The sequence below is a fragment of the Takifugu flavidus genome, chromosome 14, assembly GCF_003711565.1.
Source record: "Takifugu flavidus isolate HTHZ2018 chromosome 14, ASM371156v2, whole genome shotgun sequence".
NCBI classification, from domain to species: domain Eukaryota; kingdom Metazoa; phylum Chordata; class Actinopteri; order Tetraodontiformes; family Tetraodontidae; genus Takifugu; species Takifugu flavidus.
In genome coordinates this window covers 13685788-13703347 of record NC_079533.1, presented here as the reverse complement: position 1 = coordinate 13703347, position 17560 = coordinate 13685788, and the positions used below count along the sequence as shown (strand labels likewise).

Here is a 17560-nt window from a genome sequence, read left to right as displayed (position 1 = left end):
TTCTGGATCAAAGCTCCGCAAACAGAGTTTGCCCGCAGTAGTTTTATAAAAAATTAATGGCGGGAATCTTCTTTTTGAAAGCCGCCTCTGTGGAAATACAGACTAAAAAAATAATGAAATAACCCAACCGCGCAGTGACCACATCCAGCAGCGCTGCCGTTCCTAATGCGATTGTTTTCAGCCAAATGGATCCGACCCGCGCCACAACCGCCATCCGTTCCCCACCCCAGTGATATTAGATCACGTTGAGCTCAGCGTGGTGAGATATTTGATGGGGATACAAAATTGTCTGCCTCTTCCATTCCCCAGCTTGCCCAGTTCCTAGCAACCAATAAGATTAGACAGTCTGTTTGTCAGTGGTTCAGAAAGAGCCAGAAACCCTTATCGCATTATACAGATTTAATGCATGCACATCAGATAAACATATATATATATATATATATATATATATATCTGCACACACACCCACAAAGCTAAACACACGCTTTTGTTCAGTCAAACACAATTAAAGTAGACGAGGACGTGGACTTGGAGATGATTTGTGCGGCCGATCTTTATTCTGAAGCTCCAAAATGGAACCGTTTTAGGAAAAACCAAAGTCAACAAAAGAGTTTTGTCTGGCGCTAATGTAAATGTGCTCGAACAAAACGGGCTTCAAAGGCCTGCCAGTCATGGAGATAGAATCTAGGAACGTTAAAATGATTATTGTGTTGCACCTGCATCCACCAACAATAGACCGCAGTGGCAGATATTCTCCGCGGAGTCGCTTTTGTGATGCTTCTGAATTGCGCCGCAGCTCACCTGGAGTTCAAAATATTGTCTGATTCTTTCAGCTCCAACAGCTGGGTGTGACTCAGCCCAGTGAAATCATGGCGTGCTACAGAAAACAAAGAACATGGCATAAGGAAAGGAATCTAGTATTTCGAAACGTTTTCCGTCAGTACAGCCTTTAAGTCGCTAATCGAGGTAGCCGTAAATTCCTTTTCGAGACCGTAGATGTGTCGACTCGATGCTTTTGATGAACAACGTTATGAACTCTTTTTGTGCATTAGGGGCCTTCTGGAAAAAGCTCTGTGGCTCAGCAGACTCAGCGTGTCGTAGCTGCAGGGCCAATCCCAAATAACAGGCATGAACATGGACAGCAACAGCCAGATAAGAGCCAGAGCAACAGAAAAGATAGATGGGATTACTGTCAAACAGGCTCACACACACACACACACACACACACACACATGCAGTCCAGATATGATGTTTGTGTTATGTTGTTTGATATTTTCAGCTTCCTGCTGTTTGCTCGAAGGGTTAGTTGTTTTCATTTTAGTCCGGCTCCTCAGTTTCCCTAACAAACATCATCTCCAGGTGGATGTTTGGACTGTCAAGGAGGTGGTTTATGTTCACTTTCTCTAACTTGTAAAGTACACCAGAGGCCATCTGTGATCCCAAAAAGAAGTGGTCATGGGCTCTTATTTTCTTCGTTGTGATATTTAATACGAATTTTTAGACAGCCTCACAGACTGCTAGCTAGGTGGTTAGTGCGCTAATCCTGTTTTTTTTCTTTCCGTGATATCGTTACAGATTTACTTGTTTAGCTTTCAGCCTTGTTACTTTTGTCATGTCCTAATTGTGTGAGCACATATTTGATTATAACGTGGCCACATTGAAGCGTCTGTAATGTGGTCACTCGGTGTCCTTTAATTGGTGGGAACCAACTACAAATGAGCAAAGCTAACTCTGAGTTGGCTGTTGTATCTGCCCATCTTGGCCCACGTTTCATGGTCGATGTGCTGATCAGAGAAATACATTAAGCCCTATTAATCAACCTGGATTCAATCACGCAGACTCGGCTCCATGTCGTCGTTGTGCGGCTACACGGCGTTGAAACACTCACTAATAACACTCGACACGTGCACACGCGACATACGTCTTCCTGATGGAGCTCCAGGATCACTTTATCATCTGCGGACCTGCTGTCACACTTTACGGTGCAAACAGACTGGATACAGGAGAGCCTGCGGCGCTTTACTCCATCTGTGGAGACGAGCTGCTCAGATCTGTCCTGACATTTATCTCTGTAGCTTCCCAAACTCGAATATGTTGGTTCTGAAGGTTCATTTCATTACAGTGCAGAGTGGAGGATTAGTGAGTGAGACGAACCAGCTCTGACTCTCTTCCTCGCTGCGTTTTATGATTTTAACCCCTGTAATCAAACCTTTGTTCCTCAGAACTCCATCATCCATATTTAAATTCAGACTTCTGCCCTCTGAGTTAACATTTTTGACTACAAATTTTATTTTAAATGATTTTCTCTGGTCTTTATTCCTCAGGATTATCATTATTATCATTATTTTTTCTGGATTTGGTTTATGTTCATAGACTCGAAAAACTGATTAACACCAAGAAAATTGTGCACATTTTTGATCCAATGAATGATTAGAAGGTGCAATAACAAAAAAAACAAACCTTTTGAGCAAATGTAAAATCAGTGTGAATTCTGTTAACAGAACCTTTGATATGAAAGTAAATATATTCAACTGCTGTAAATCATAGTGCAGCTCAGTCTCTGAGCAGAATTTACATGTGTTTAATGCAGCAGAACATGTGCAGGAGCCTCTCCTACCTTTCATTCGCTTGTCAGCTCTGTTGACAAAATTTCCTACCACAGAGGCGTCGAAGAGAAAAGGAAAAGCACTCGTCTTCCTGTTTAATCCACTGGGCCGCAACAGTGAGGGTACGGCAGGCCGGAAAAGATAACTTCCCCCGGGGAGGCTGCCAGACACGGCTCCCTTCATCTGCCTCCTTATGAATAAAAATGGAGCCAAAGTTTGTGTGTGTTTGCGACTCTGAACGTAACTTTGGCTTTCGTATCTAGAGCGATGGTGGACGCTCGGCGCTTTGAGTGGATGAACGCGGTGTGACAACGGCATCATCCGGGCTGCTGCGCGGAGGCCGTTTAATCCCTCTAAATGAATAGACGTGAATTGAAACACTATCGGACCAAACGGGCGAAAAAGGTGAATTTGTGAGCCAGAAGGCGCCGTTGGTAGCAGTGGCGGCGATAAGTCGCAATAATCCTGTTCAAGACCAGCAGATCAACAAGCGCAGATGTTGCAGATTTTCTGTTTCTTTATGGAATAAAAGAGCTGCTTTTATGGTTTCAGGCCTCTGCCTGCGCTGCCGGCTCAGATTACGGTATTTTCTAAACGTTATATTGCTTTCAAAGTTAGAAAACAGTGTATCAGTGGTTCCTGTCTACATATGTTCACGTTGCACAGCATTTAGCTCCAACGATGCTGGGATACTGGTCTCAGCTCTGCGTTCTCACTATTGCGTTTCTGGTTTTTCCACGCCGGAGTTTCTCACTGGACGTGTGGGGTTGTTTGTCTCCATATGTTGCTCCGTGTCAGGTGGGATCTTCCCCACAACCCTGAGCGGGATAATGGATGTTCCACAACGCTGCAACATGCATCACCATTAGCCATCTTTTAGCGCCGCAAAACCGCTTGATAGATCAGTGGATGTATGTCCGTGAAAACGGTTAATATCACTTTGTGGAGACAGGGCACAATTAGGCCCCGCCCACCCCGGAGGGACTATCGATTGATCTGGATGTGTAACTAGCAAACAGGAAAAAAAGACTGTTATTTTAGAGAAGCACAAATATGACTTAATACAGCGAGCGAGGCAATATTAGCTACGTTGCAACTGTACCTTAAGTACGTAGTTCATTTTGAACTCAACATACAATTTGCCAGCGACTGGTCAGGTTTGTACTCTCAGAATGAGCCATTTCAGGTGAGGTGGCGCTGTCCTGCAGCTGCCTGGGAGAGCTGATGCGAATCTGTGATCAGAAAGCGGCGTCTGCAAAGCATGTCTTTCATTCTGACAGGTGCTTTTTTTTGGGTTTTTCCAGAGCTGTTGATATTCAGAATATGATGTGTTGTGTGGCGTGAATGAGATCGTTTGTCTTGTTGCAGCCAGCGGAATGTCTGATTTTACTAAAATTACCCCTCCGTCATCCATTTAGGAGTAACGTTTGGTTTGACTCTCAAATCTCTGGGTAATTCTCTGCTGAGCTCATTTGGGCCTTATTGCCCTCCGGCGCGCCACTGATCTCACTCATATTGTTGCAACACTCGCAGCGGTCGGCTCCACCCACACACAGCTTTTGGATGCCCGCTAAGTTAATTTGCAATTATTTTCCAAATAAAGGCGACTCCGACGAGTGATGAAGTCTCCTGCCAGCCGAAGGTTAGAGGCAGGACAGAGCAGGAAGGGCAGTTGGGGCCTTTATTTGTTTATTCATTTCTTTTTGTTTAAGAAATTGGAAATTTATTAGATTGTTATGCAGAAAAATGTATTTAACATTAATGTGGGTTGTTGTTTTTAGCGTTTTGAAGGTGTCATTTTCAGATTAATATGAAAATCAGAGGGAGTGAATGGAAAAACTGCTGATGGGAACAGGATGGGAAGCATCAGTCAGTGTCCACCCGCCAAGCTGGTACATGATGGTTTTTATTGAGTGTTGATTTCAGACAGAGCGACTCGTCTGTTGAAGACAAGCTCAGAATGCCACAAATTCCTCGATAAATGTGAGATTTGTTTTCTTTCGATCTCACCATTTCGAGTTAATCCCAACATTTTCTCACCTCTGAATTGAAATGCGGCTCCTCCCAGGACGTTTTGAGCTTTCCCCCTCCTTTTCCTGCTCTCTCCAACCATAACATCTTGTGTTCGACGCAATAATTGATCAGTAAAAACAGGCTGACGTCTCCGTTCACCTGTAGCGGCCTTCACAAACACTATTTTCCAGCACTGATTAGTCGTGCCTGCACACTTCACTGCGTCCCTGTGATGGACACACGAGCTCAGATGCATAAACAGAATAATTAATGGATCTATATCTCATAACCTCAATATGTCACACTTCGCTGGCTGTGAGTAATTAACAGTTTGACCTTTGCTCCTGTCAGTTCCACTAATCCGGTAAGTGTCACACAGGAATGTGCGTCCCCTGTATGTATGTGACATCGTGTTCATTCCGTGCCTGTATTTCAAAAAAACAATAGATTAGGAGACATGTTTAAAATTTCAACAGGTGCTTTTTCATGCTGCGTGTTGAAGCACATCTGAAAGGCAAAAGGTTCAGATAAAAACTCACGTTTACCTGAATCGATCAGACGGGCCAAAAGGTCGAAACCAGGTGGGAAGTCGGACCCGGCTAACGTGTCCAGGAAAGGTTAATAAGACACTGATCGATCCGAAAAGACATGCAAAGCAAAGGCTGGAGGGGGGAGGAATACTGATCAGGGTCTCCCTCCAACTCACGACGCGACTCAACGATTCCTGGGAAGTGCTGGATGAACAAGCGTCAGCTGCCAGAGACCAAGATTGGGACTTTAGCTTTTCTGTTGGTCTAAAGGTTGTTTAATCTTGGCGTGGTCCCTCATCCACGGGTTTATTTGGTGCTTTTAATGTATAGGACCACGATCTGCTGTCCAAACCTGACTGGTAGGTTGGACATTTGGAACCAAATTAGCCACAGAGATTACTGGGGGCGAGGGACGGGCAGCCCAAACCCCCTTTATTTCATTTACGCTGGGGGAAAATACAGATCGGTTGACAAATAGAACTTAACTTTTGCTACAGAAACCTTTGTTTGTTACACAGATCAAACATTTCCCGCAGTTCTTGTCCAGGGTTGCACACACTGCAGCGGCCATCTTGGCCCACTCCTCCATACAGCTACGGAGGAGGCTGTTCCCCCAAATCTTGCGATGCCTCGTCCTCTCCTCAATACGGTGCAGTCATCCTCTCCCCTTTACGGAAAAACGGCCCCAAACCACGATGCTTCTCCCTTCCTGTTTCACAGTTGGGACGCTGTTCTTGAGATTATATTGTGTCAGGCTTCTATTTTGGTCTCATCTGACCACACGACCTTCTCCCGTGCTTCCTACGGATCCTCCAGATGGTCTTTGGCAAACTTCAGACGGGCCTGGACGTGTGGTCTTGCATGGAGCTTTCGGTCTGAGGGAGGCATCTTCCGTTTCTTCCATTTTCTAATCATGATGCTGACAGTTGTTCTCACCAAGCTGCTTGTCTATGGTCCTGTAGCCCATCCACGCCCCCGTGCAGGTCTATGATTTGGTCCCTGGCGTCCCTGAGACAGCTCTTTGGTCTTGCCCACAGTGGAGCGTTGGGAGTGTGTTACAGGTGTCTTTCATACAGGTAAAAAGCCTAAACGGGTGCATATAGATGATGAAATACCTGTTTCATGCAACGGAACAGAAATGAATTATTTAATAGTGTTTGTTTTCATTAAGTAACACGACAGCAACAAAAATGTTTTCCACAGCGGACATGAATTTTTAATATGGACGTGATGCCAGCGTCCCTGCAGGAGCTTTTGTTTAATTGCAATTGTTAAAATATTAAACAGGACTGATCTGAGACCATCGGAGTTTGGACTTATTGGACTCCCCGATGTTCCAGTGATGGTTGCTCGTTAAAAGCAGAGCGGAGACGAACTGTGTCTAAAAACAGTCTCCTGCTTTTGAGTTATACTAAAAATGCAAATGTGCAGAGGATAATTTCCTCCGTGGATGGAAGAATAATCTACCTCTAACCCCAGTGTCAACAAAGGGATTAAAGCTTGGATCTAAGATCTGAAATCTTGTCACAGCTGAGGTCAAAACCCTACATCTCTTTCTTCTGATGTCTGATCGGAAAAAGGTGAAATAAATACGTTGTTTTTTTTTTTAAAGAAAAGAGAGTGAGGATTTTCCACTCTACTGAGAGGAACATGATGGCGCTGAACCAAAACACCATCTACGGGTTCAGCCAAGCATCGAGGAGGCGAGCAAATTAACACGGAGGTAATTCATCCTTTAGAACACGAGCGTTCTCTCCGGAACATCATCGACCCTTTTAATGAAACCACAACCAGGGACTCGGTTCCCTTTTCCTCCTATCTATCGTGTAGCTGCTAATCAAACAGTGTTTCTGACGTACAGACCTTGTGTGTGCGGCAACTCGTGTTTTTTTTGTAACCGCAATCACTGATGTATGTAATTACGTTCTTGTCTTCCTAATTCCTCGCCCCCTCCCTTGATGGAGGGAAGAAGAACGTTATTCCACGCGATGCTGTAGGTTCCTTGTGCTGATGATCAGGAGGAGTAAATAAACGGCTCTTTGGTCTTTTAATCCCGCCTGTTTTTCCTGGTTGTGGCTGGCTTCTCCATTTCTCCGAGTGGTGAGTTGGATGACTTTAAACTGAGGGGAGGAAACTCGATTTTCTGCCGAAGCCTGACGGCTCACGGTTAGAATCAGTTGATTGGATTCTTGACACCTGGAGGGCGGTAATGGAGCAGACGAGGCGGTGCAGGTGCCGTGACCATCCCCGGCCAGCGGCGCTCCGGAAGCCTCCCAAAGGTGGCGATGAGGCAGGAGATCCGACGCCACCGGGAGAACAAGTCTGACACGTGTAACAAGCCGCCGTCAGATGAAGCTCGCATGTGAACGTGTCGGCTCATCGGCGAAGGAGGCCGGAGGACGTTTGGGTCTGTCCTGCTGTGGTCAGACCCTCCTCATCCTGTGTGGCCTCGGATTATAAATTATTATTGGAATAGTAACAGGAGTTGCCCTTTCTCATATTCCCAATATTCCCGTTCCTCTCGTCCCTCCCGAGTCAACGTGCCTGTTAAATTCGGTGTCGCACTCAGACGGATTTGACTGCTCAGTTTTTCCTAATAAATGCCATCATTAGAATAATTATTCCCCTCATCTTTGTTCTGTCTAATTAATGTTTCTTTGTGAGAAAATTGCCTAATTATTGCTCGTAATGAAGTGGGGACTTAAACAGGCCTTGCAGTTATCATCTATTCGCAGAGTCACAGAGAAGAAGTTGGGAGGCAGGACTGAAATCGACTCCGTACTCGGGAAAACGCTTCCGCTTTTATTAAGGCCCCGTCGAGCTCACACATCTGACTGGGTTCTACCCCACCGCTATCCAGATGGCGCGTGCGTTTATGGCGTAATACGGTGTCGCACACCCACAAACTGCTCCGTTGGATGCCGCTGTCGGCCAGAACACACAGACGGAGAACCAAACATTAATACGAGACAAACTAGGTCTTGTCTGAGGTCCGATCGCCAAGGCTCATCTGTCTCGTGTGTTAACCCAGAAGGAGCTGCGTTAGCCTGGAATCGGACAGGAAGTGCTGATGTCATGGCCATGCTGACACACACTCAGGTTACATTAATAAATCCACAGCACCCCGGAAAAGCTGTCAAGATGGGACGGAGTGTAGAGGAGGTGTTCTGGAAGTTCTAAAGGGAATGTATTGTTTTTCCCCTTCTAAGTACCAGGGTGTGAACGGTGCAAAGGCTGGGTGTGATTCGGTCCAAACAACACCGCCTTTCAGGACGTTTCGTCTATTATCAGCCTACACATGGAGGTGTGTTAGCTGTTAAAGGACAGAGGGTGGAAAGTATGGAATTATTTGTTTTATCGTGGAACATGTCGAGAATGGGGGTTGCTATGGGAACCAGAGCAACAACTGACGGTCAAATCGATGACTTGGTAATCAATGAAAATCCGAATCAGACTCTTAAGATTACAGAAAAGCTTCAATTTTCACCAAGCGGTTGCGTTACTGTGCTAATTTCATTTGTTCCGCCTCCATTTGAGCTTAATTGAGGCTGATCTGTTTTTTTTAATCCAGTCTAAGGAGGAACAGCTAATGCAACAATCGGATTAGGTCCATTAGAGTTTTGTGTTTTCTGCTTCGCGTTTGGAGCCCATTTGTGAAGAACGCAGCCATTAAGTCTAGGGTTACATGGCGTGTTTATTCCGCCTTTTCCGGCTCCCTGAAATCCAGCTGGATTATTATGGTCTGTGGTGGACTGTCCGGCAGCAGAACTAATCCACAAAGATCGCCGTCGCCAAAAGACGTCCAGCCAGGAGTGTGTTCCACACAGCTTTACATCCCAGACCCACAGTTTCCAGCACTTTTAACATTCCTCTAACCTCGTATGGTAGAAAATAATTATATTATATATAACTGTAACTTGGGTGGCGTGTATGCACTGTCTGTCTGTCCGTCGGCTCTCCATAGTAATCAATGCAGCTCATAAAAATGTCTTTTGTACGGTGGGAGGAAGCAGAAGTCAGTCAGAGCTCCATCCAGCAAGTTCCAGCTCATTTGTCTGCCTGACACGTACGAGACGGAGATTTCTTCATTAAGACCTTTGAAATGATGAGATACGTTTGTTTCTTCTGTCCCTGCAGTGATTTTCTCTCTCTTCTTCTTATCTCTCATTCACAGCCACTCTGGGGACCTTGGACTTCAGTTTGCTGTATGACCAGGAGAACAATGCTCTGCACTGCACCATTAACAAAGCCAAGGTGAGCCGCCGCCGCCGCCGCCGCCGTGGTTACGCCTGCGCTGACGCTGGTTCTCCAGCTCTTTTAGATCACTTCAAATGAGGCATTTTGTATGAAATGAGTCACCCTCCAAATGATGTCGAATTTTGTGGCGCTTCTATTTTTAAAAGCCTATAAAGCCTCATGCTAACTCGTAGACTTATCAGCTTTTTTGTTTGTTTGTTTTTATTTTATGAGATAAATAAAAGGGAGCCAGGTTGTTACAAGGCACTGAACGGAAGATCAATACAAATGCTGCTTTCAAATTCAATATTCAAGACGTATATTTGTGCAGCGTGTTCAGCCCACATGTGCTGGCACGAAGAATGCAGAAAGCTAAGCTAACACGTCCTCCAGTTCGCCCTCACAAAGATTTTCTACGTCTGAATTTGCCAATTAATTCCGAAGCATATTGCAAACAAAAGACCAAGACTGGGCATCCAATTATGTAAATCTTCACTAATCTTTAGGAATATTTGAATTCAGGGAAGGTGGGAGTTCAGAGGTCAAATTTGTTTCATTGAATTCTCATTATCGATCCAAACAGCCGTAAACATTATTTCAGTTCATCTTAATTCATATCACATCTGTCACAAACAAGATCGTCTCTGGAGCCGGCCCCCCAAAAACAAGCAGCAGGTGGGAAAAAAACGCTTTGAACAGGAAGAAACCATGAGCAGGACCAGATTCAGATGGAACTAATCTTAGATGGTGAAGAAGAACTCTAAAGACTCCAGTTTAGATAAAGTGTTTCTCTTGCATTCCTCTCTGGGCTTTGTTTTGATAAAACTGTGGTTTCCGTGACATCAGCAGCTCCACGATGGGCAGCCCATCAGACATCCCGCCAGCCTGATTTATCGTAGTTATTTTCTGTACGGCTGTGCTGCCCCAACCAGAATAAAATGCCTTCTCGTTCTCTCTCTCAAATCGTGTATTGACCCACGGTTCCATTTATCTGCCGAATACCTTATGGCCTCTCCAGACTTACTGTAGGTTCTGATGCCTCTTCAGCCGCTTCAATTAACTGTGAGTGAGCGAAAACCAATTGAAGTGTATTTAAAGGAAGGTGGGATGTCAGTTTCTGCTGGACAGGTTGCACTTTTCTGCAGCTGTGAGGGCTTAAGATAGCAACAATGCTACTCCTTCACTGCGCTAACCTTAAGGTCACTGAGATATCATTCATGGAATATCTGTGCGCTGCCTTTTCTGGGCCACCAGAGCTGCAATTACCTCAACTTTCTTTCTTATTTGTAGAATTGAAGTGCGAACAATTAGTGGACGGGACCCAGTTTGACCATGTCATGTTACCACCATCGTATTCGTTTTTAATGAGCTGCTTTATTCAGCCAGACACAATAATGACAAAAATTCTCCCCACATTATTGTTCTTCATTTGAGCTGCCAATCATCACCTCGATTTCCCCTTTTTTCCTCTCTCTGCTCTATTATTTCCCAGGAAATTCTATTTAGTCACACTGTGTTTTTTTCGTGTGGCTTTAGCCTCACATGAATACATAATGATGCAGAGTTCTCTTTGCTTATTACCAAAACTAAAAATACAACAGTAATGAGGCAGCTTTTTAGATTTCTGCTTCCTCTTTAAACTGAAACCATCGTTTTTAACCTCTGTTGGTTTTGAAAGTACTGACGCACCAAACACCACAATGCTAATGTTTGCGTAGAACCCTTTGGACCCAGCACCTCCTGTGGTATAATGTGTAAAATATCATTTTTTTTAACCTGAAATAGCGAAGTGAGTGTTAAACTAATGTAGTTGACAGCATGCCAACACATCATGGATGTGTTTCTGTGGCCTTCTGCTCATTAAAGGACTGAAAAGCTTATAATAATCAGTGAAACCACTTTTCTTTAACATAAAATTACATTTTTGGAGATGGCCTGAGTCTAGGCTCATGTTTCATTGAACAACGAAGCAAACTTAACATCTAAACCCCTGAGGTTTTGTGTATGATTACCTGCCAAAATATTGCAGAATCAGCACTTCAGGACAGCGTCGCTATGTTCCCGTCCTGCTCTCACGAGCGTGTTGAAATGGCACTGCTGCATATTTGCTCAGTTTTTCTCCTCCCTCCATTTTCACCAGCGTTTTGGCATTAAATGAGTCAGACTGCGTCATCCTAATACCTAATATGAGGGAAATAAGTCAGTTTAATCCTTGGAAAATGGATTTATTGGAGAATGCAGGCGTGCAGAGACCTTTAGAGCACTTCTTGCACACAGCCGCCTCTGTGCTCCCAGTTTGTAGTTGTATTTTACACGTGTACAAGCCAGAGCGCCTGTGTTTAAATGTTTATTACCCTGAAATTTATTAGAAAGGCTTTCCAGAACCGTCAGACAATCGAGTCGGATAAGAGGAAGAGGAAGGTGTGAGGAACAGAAACTCTACAGAAGTGAAGCCAGGAGGCTAAAGGGGCTCCAGGCTGTTGAGGTTTTTGACTAAATGTAAAGTCAAACATGTAAACTGTAAAGTTAATCTGTCGAGATTTTGCAGTCCTTTAAGCTGAGTAGAGTCTTTTGAAACACTTAATCATCCAGGGTGTTTGCGGAATCGTTGGAAGTGTGTTTTGAAGCCACCGGGCTTAATGCTGGATGACAGCAGGCTTCCCTTAGCTGCTCTCTCATCAGCTGAAGCCAGAGCTCTTTAGTCCTGCTGCACAACCATCCCGGCACATTTACAGTCGGACACAACCGTCTGCCTCTGCCGTCCTGTTTTTTTTCTTCCTGCAAACATCCCAAATGCGCTTTATGCCTCCCCACGTCAGTCCTCAGGCATCATATTAGAAAAGTGGGACTGACTGCAGGAGGCCTGGCGGTGGGGAAGAGCCCCCTGCTCTAACCTCCTCGGCTTCATAGCTGCAGAAAAATTAAAGCTCCGTTTACATTATCACGCATCGGCAGGAGGAAAAACAAATCAACAATGTTGGATTTGGCTCTGAAATGACTCCTGACTCATTAAGCAGCTGCTTAACTGCCTGTGTGACCTCGCCGCCGACTCTTTCAGCTGATCTGTGGTCAGATCTACGTCTCGGCACTTATGTTATTCTAGAAGGTTCGGAGGTATTGGGTTTGGAGGTCATTCAAAAAGCAGTTAACAACCTTTAAGCAATTAACAAGCATATTTGAAGCATTTAAACAAGGTTATACAAACAGTAAATCTAATTCCCTTCATTTAGAACTGTGGGTAAACTCATATATGATGTAAAAGGATGGAGGAGGTTGTGTTTTATTTAGTTGTTTAGTCTTTCACAGCTCCAACATGTGATTTAATGCTCTTCTCTCTTGCAACCTTTCGCACGAGATGACGAGTTCACAAAACAAACACAAACGTTGGAACACAGATAAAATGTTACGGCTGTTTGGGTCGGGATCTCAGTGCCTGACGGTTATTTAAGGTGTTCATCACCCTGCCGCCGTTGCTTGTGTCTCGGGATGCACATTAAAGGGAAAACAGGCTCCGTCTGTCTAATCAGTTGTAGAATCCAGACCTGTTTATTGCTCTCCGCCTACACATCAACCTACCTTAACTCTCCACCGCCGTCTTTCAATCTCTTCTGTCTCGCTCGCTCGGGACGTCTTTTCATTGGCTGATTCGCCCACACGCTCCCACGTGTGTGAACGCAAACACACTCTTTGTCATATATGATGCATCCTCTCATTTTGTGTCCGATATGTTGATTGCGTCTGTCTTCATTAAGCTGCCCGAAGATCATCAGCTCGGAAGGAATGAGAGAGAAATTGGACAAATGCCTGTTATTGTTGTTATTTGTGTTCTAACTATTGTTTTCCATGAGGGTTTTCTATATAAACGGAGAAGGCAGCTCCGGCGCCATGGCCGCCAGCCTCTCAGCCGTCCTGCTGTAGCTCAACTGTGACGGTCCGAAACTCCCTGTTCTTAAATATGGCTGCGGATTTTAAGAGCTCGACAACTCCGGAATAAAAGAAAGCTGGAAGTGCTAAAGCTCCTGTGGTGAACTGACTGTTTTAAAAGCGCCATCATCCACTTTGTGCTATATCTGGAGGCCTGTTTTGTCTTTCAGTTTCTTGCGTGTCGCTTGTTTCACCTTTAATTTTCTCTGTCTTTCTCCCCTCATACACTCTTGCATGCTCTCACTGCATGTTGCCGTTTTCTGTTTGTTGGACTGAAACCAGCTTCCCGTTCCCAGATACAAGAAGGTAAGTAGTCAAAATCCTCACCTCCAGTAGACCATTCCTGAACCAGTCCACCAGTTCAGAACCATCACAACCCCTCAGCTTCCTGTAGATCTATGCATCCATGTGATGTCATTCCAGGACGCAGTTGCCAGGTCATGTTGTATTTCTTCTCCTCTGAGGGTCCAGTTGGTCTCTGCTTGCTTATACACTCAGCTAATGAAATGTGGTCCTGACACCTGCCCACTAAGCACAGCTGTGATTGGCTGCGTTCCCTGACTGATTGAGGCCAAAAGCTGTTATTCACCATTAATCAGAGTTCTTTGTGAGGCAAAGCAGTAATTGTAATTTTAGCTAATGTGTTTCCGATCTCAAAGAGGAAGCAGAAATTGACCTGAGGTCACCAACCAGCAGCTCTGTGCTGGTAGATGCTTCATTCAGAACTCTGACTGGGAAAGTTCAGGGAAGAATCGAACAAATGCAACCAGGATTCTCACTTAAAAATGGGAGAGAAACGAGCGTCAGTAAAGACGCAGCGGCACCAGCTGAGCTACCAAATGAAAAGTAGAATTCACCGAGCCTGAAAACTTAAAAACCATTAAACAGTTTGACAATAAGAGTCACAGCAGAAGAAAATCTGCTCCAGTAATAAGTGGCGGCTCCGCCTGTTAACGTTACTGCCGTCTGATTATTGGAATTTGATCTTGCTGTTAAATTTGTTTGACACCGAACGCTGTAGCTCCACACCCGGAGACGCTAATGCGCAGATGAAAGATTAACGTCGACTCTGGAGTCTCTCTGCTGCCAATAAAGTCGGCCTCTTGGCTGCATTTTCCTGCTCAATCAATGACATTTTATCGGTAACATAACCAGCACTGCAAAAACAAAACCTCCAGAGGTGTCACCCTGAACCCCCCCAGGTCTCTCTGTCATCAGGACTTTGACCTTTACATTTGATGGACGAGGCCCAGCTGTCCTGTCTCCTCACTGCGCTCGCCTCTCGCTCCTGCAGCCTTGACCTGGTCATCTCCACAGCTCCCAGGTTTACCCCCTTCCACCCCGCGTAACGCCCCCCCATTAACAAGACCAAGAGTCAGCTCCCCCTGGAGGAGATCGATGACACGTTTCATCCTCCCCGTTATCTGCTGCACCAGCTGATTGATGCTTCCTCCACCTACTATGTCAGATATGACAATAAAGCCACACGACCCTGAGGAAGAGGGGACACAAAAATCCGATTCAGGATGTGAGCTCAGGCCCAGGAGTCCTAAAAGCTCCGTTTAGATTCAGCAAAGCTCTATAGAAGGAAAGGCTCGAGATATGTTGTCCTTAAAAACAGAAAAAACCCTGTTTAACAGTATTTTCTACTGGCCTCCAGCTAACATGGTCCAGAAAATGTTTTTTTGTCCATTGCGATGGTGTTGTTGGACCCTGTGGAATCGGGCCTGTGGCACTGCTGCAGCATTTCAAAGGGAATGAAGGGAAGACGGCTGATGTAATCCGTCCACCCATCTGCTCGTCCCATCGGTCATTTTCCCTCCTGCCCTCTCTAATTATGATCAGGCAAGTATTCAGAGAGTGTTGGAGCAATCAGCAGCGCCGCCGAGTCTGTTTACCCGAGTAATACAGCTGAAAGGACAGCTGTGGAGAGCAACCGGAACCGGAGCTTTGGCTTTGGAGGAGAAGACGGAGCGAGGTCTGCAAACAGTGATCAGCAGTGAATAGGGGGGGTCCGACTGTAGCCGGTGGCCTCCATCTGATTCTGAGTCCTATTTCACAGTTCGAGGGTGTTTTTATTTGTGATGGTCTGAATACATTCTGTTGTCGGCTTCACTTCAGCCACAGAATCAGACACCAAACTTTTAGACGAGGATCTGAAATATCAGCTTTTTATCGCTCCAGCTGTGAAGGGGGGGGGGGATGCACCTGGCTGGGCGTGGGTGTGTGCCTGGCGGGCGAGGGCAGGAGGGCTCAGCTCGGTCCAGACAGGCTCTCTGCACTCCTTCATGCTTGGACTGGAGGCTTGTGTGGGGGGTCTGAGATCATTTGAATCTGCCTATTCTCTTCAGCTTTAGCTCATCGCCATCGCCATCCATAGACGCTTGTCTGTGGTGATGTCCCCCTCCATCCTTCCTTGTCGTCTTATTTTGACCCCTGACGATCTGTTTTTGCCATCCCAACATCCCCCTCTCATTATAATCATCATTCTCTCCCTCATCTTCCTTTTAGTTACTCAGGTTTTTGCCTGTTGACCATTGTCGGAGCCTCACACGATAATGACGCCCATCAGAATTATCCACCAGGAGGCGCTCTAACGAATTTCCATCAACAAAATGCAAATCAGCAACGCTTCCTGGCAGAGGTTTACCATTAGAGTCTAGACTGCACATATGAGGTTCAGTCTTTCCTGCAGCTGTACTCGTGCGCGTCCTCCGTTACTTTCCAGTTGTATTGATTTTACGGCCCGTCTTCTGTGTAATGTGTTCATATAAATTCAGCCAATATGACACCACAGCTTCCATCTTAATGTTTATGAAGTGCATCAGTTCCACCTCAGAGACAGAGATGGCGGTAAACTTTAAAGCAAGATGAAAGGCGCGCTCCCGTCCCGCCGCGGTGCCTCTGGCGACACACGTCTCCGCCATAAAAGCGCGTTTTGATGGTTCGTTTTTCTTTTGGAATTCGCCACTTTGTTGACATGGTGACAAATAGCCGCCTCGGGTGATACGCCGTTACACATTGAGTGATCGTCACCGTGGGTGAAAACGCGCACGCTCACCTGTTCCCCAGTTTTGGCTCCTGCAGCAGAAATGACATTTGTTGGCAAAACACATCGACGAGGCAACTTTTCCATCAACATAATGAAAAGCTGAATGTCTCCCAGCTCCACCATGCTCTGCAAAATGTCTTATTTCAATCAAAGATCTTTGATAATACCATTTTTAATCATATCGGGATTTAATTGGCTGGTCCTTGTGTTTGAATTTTGCTCTGTTATTTCATACAAACGTGCATTAAACGCATGGCGGCTGATCTGTTGCAGAATTCTGAGGATTACAGCGAAGCTTGTCCGCTTTAATTCTGACCGAGTGCTCGACTCAGAGAGACTCCTCCATTAAGCCTGATGGTTGTGTGAACACAATTAAATCTCCCCCCCCCCCCTCCATTTTGGTCTGTTAAAAGCGGAAGCATAAAGTCAATTAAAAGAATGGCATCGGGCCTTTTTGGCAGGATAATTGTTGTGAGCGGAGCCGACGAGATATGAAATCTTCGATTTGAAACGCTGCTTCATTTATTCAGCTCATATTCACATTGGCCATTCCTTAATGTCCTGATGATAAAGATGATAGATCAGTTGTTATTCCTGCGTTTTGAGTCAGAGCAGGAAAAAGAAAATACATTTCAGCCGGATTTACACAATGGTTAAATGTGAGTTTCCTGCCTTTGGTTATTACAGTGTGGAAACATATAGAACATCTAAAAATAATTTCCAATCTGAGATCAACAAGCGGAGAGAAGACGAGAATAATAAGGAGGAAAGGCCGTTTTCTGCTCGGATGTTTTTCAGACATCACTTCTCTATTTATTTGGCTGCAGGAAGCCTCGGGGCCTTTTTCCACTCTTCCCAGCATCCACACGTTGTTCTATTTTGCCCCTGTATGAGTGACCTTTAAATTCTTTTTTCCTCTCTGAGGCTCATTGATTTGCTTTTCAAAAGAACGGAACCGCTTTTTGTTTTTTTCCCCTGTTGCTCAAAGTTTTCAGGGCGAAGCCGAGGTGGTGTCGATTGTCTCGGCAGCGACATAGACTGTGATTCATACAGGAAGCGGAATTCTATATAAGCTCACGGACTCAAACATGTGACCCCAAAAGTTCAATCTTTTACACTCTTACACCTAAACGGACCAAGTAGATGTAAAATCTGAAAGAGGGCCGTTACAAAATGTCTTCCAGGTGGTGACCAGTGAC

General features: G+C 45.2%; 1 protein-coding gene across 4 annotated transcripts in view; it reads left to right on the top strand.

The window, feature by feature from the left end:
• The window catches only part of doc2b (double C2-like domains, beta), a 53420-nt gene that overhangs the window by 18781 nt on the left and 17079 nt on the right, over window positions 1-17560 (top strand). For 3 of the 4 annotated variants that reach the window (XM_057055230.1, XM_057055229.1, XM_057055227.1), the window contains exons 2-3: window positions 9324-9403; window positions 13592-13615. In XM_057055230.1, coding sequence (XP_056911210.1) covers window positions 9324-9403; window positions 13592-13615 — 104 coding nt within the window. The remainder of the gene's footprint in view (window positions 1-9323; window positions 9404-13591; window positions 13616-17560) is intronic. The other variant, XM_057055228.1, reaches the window with a different exon arrangement.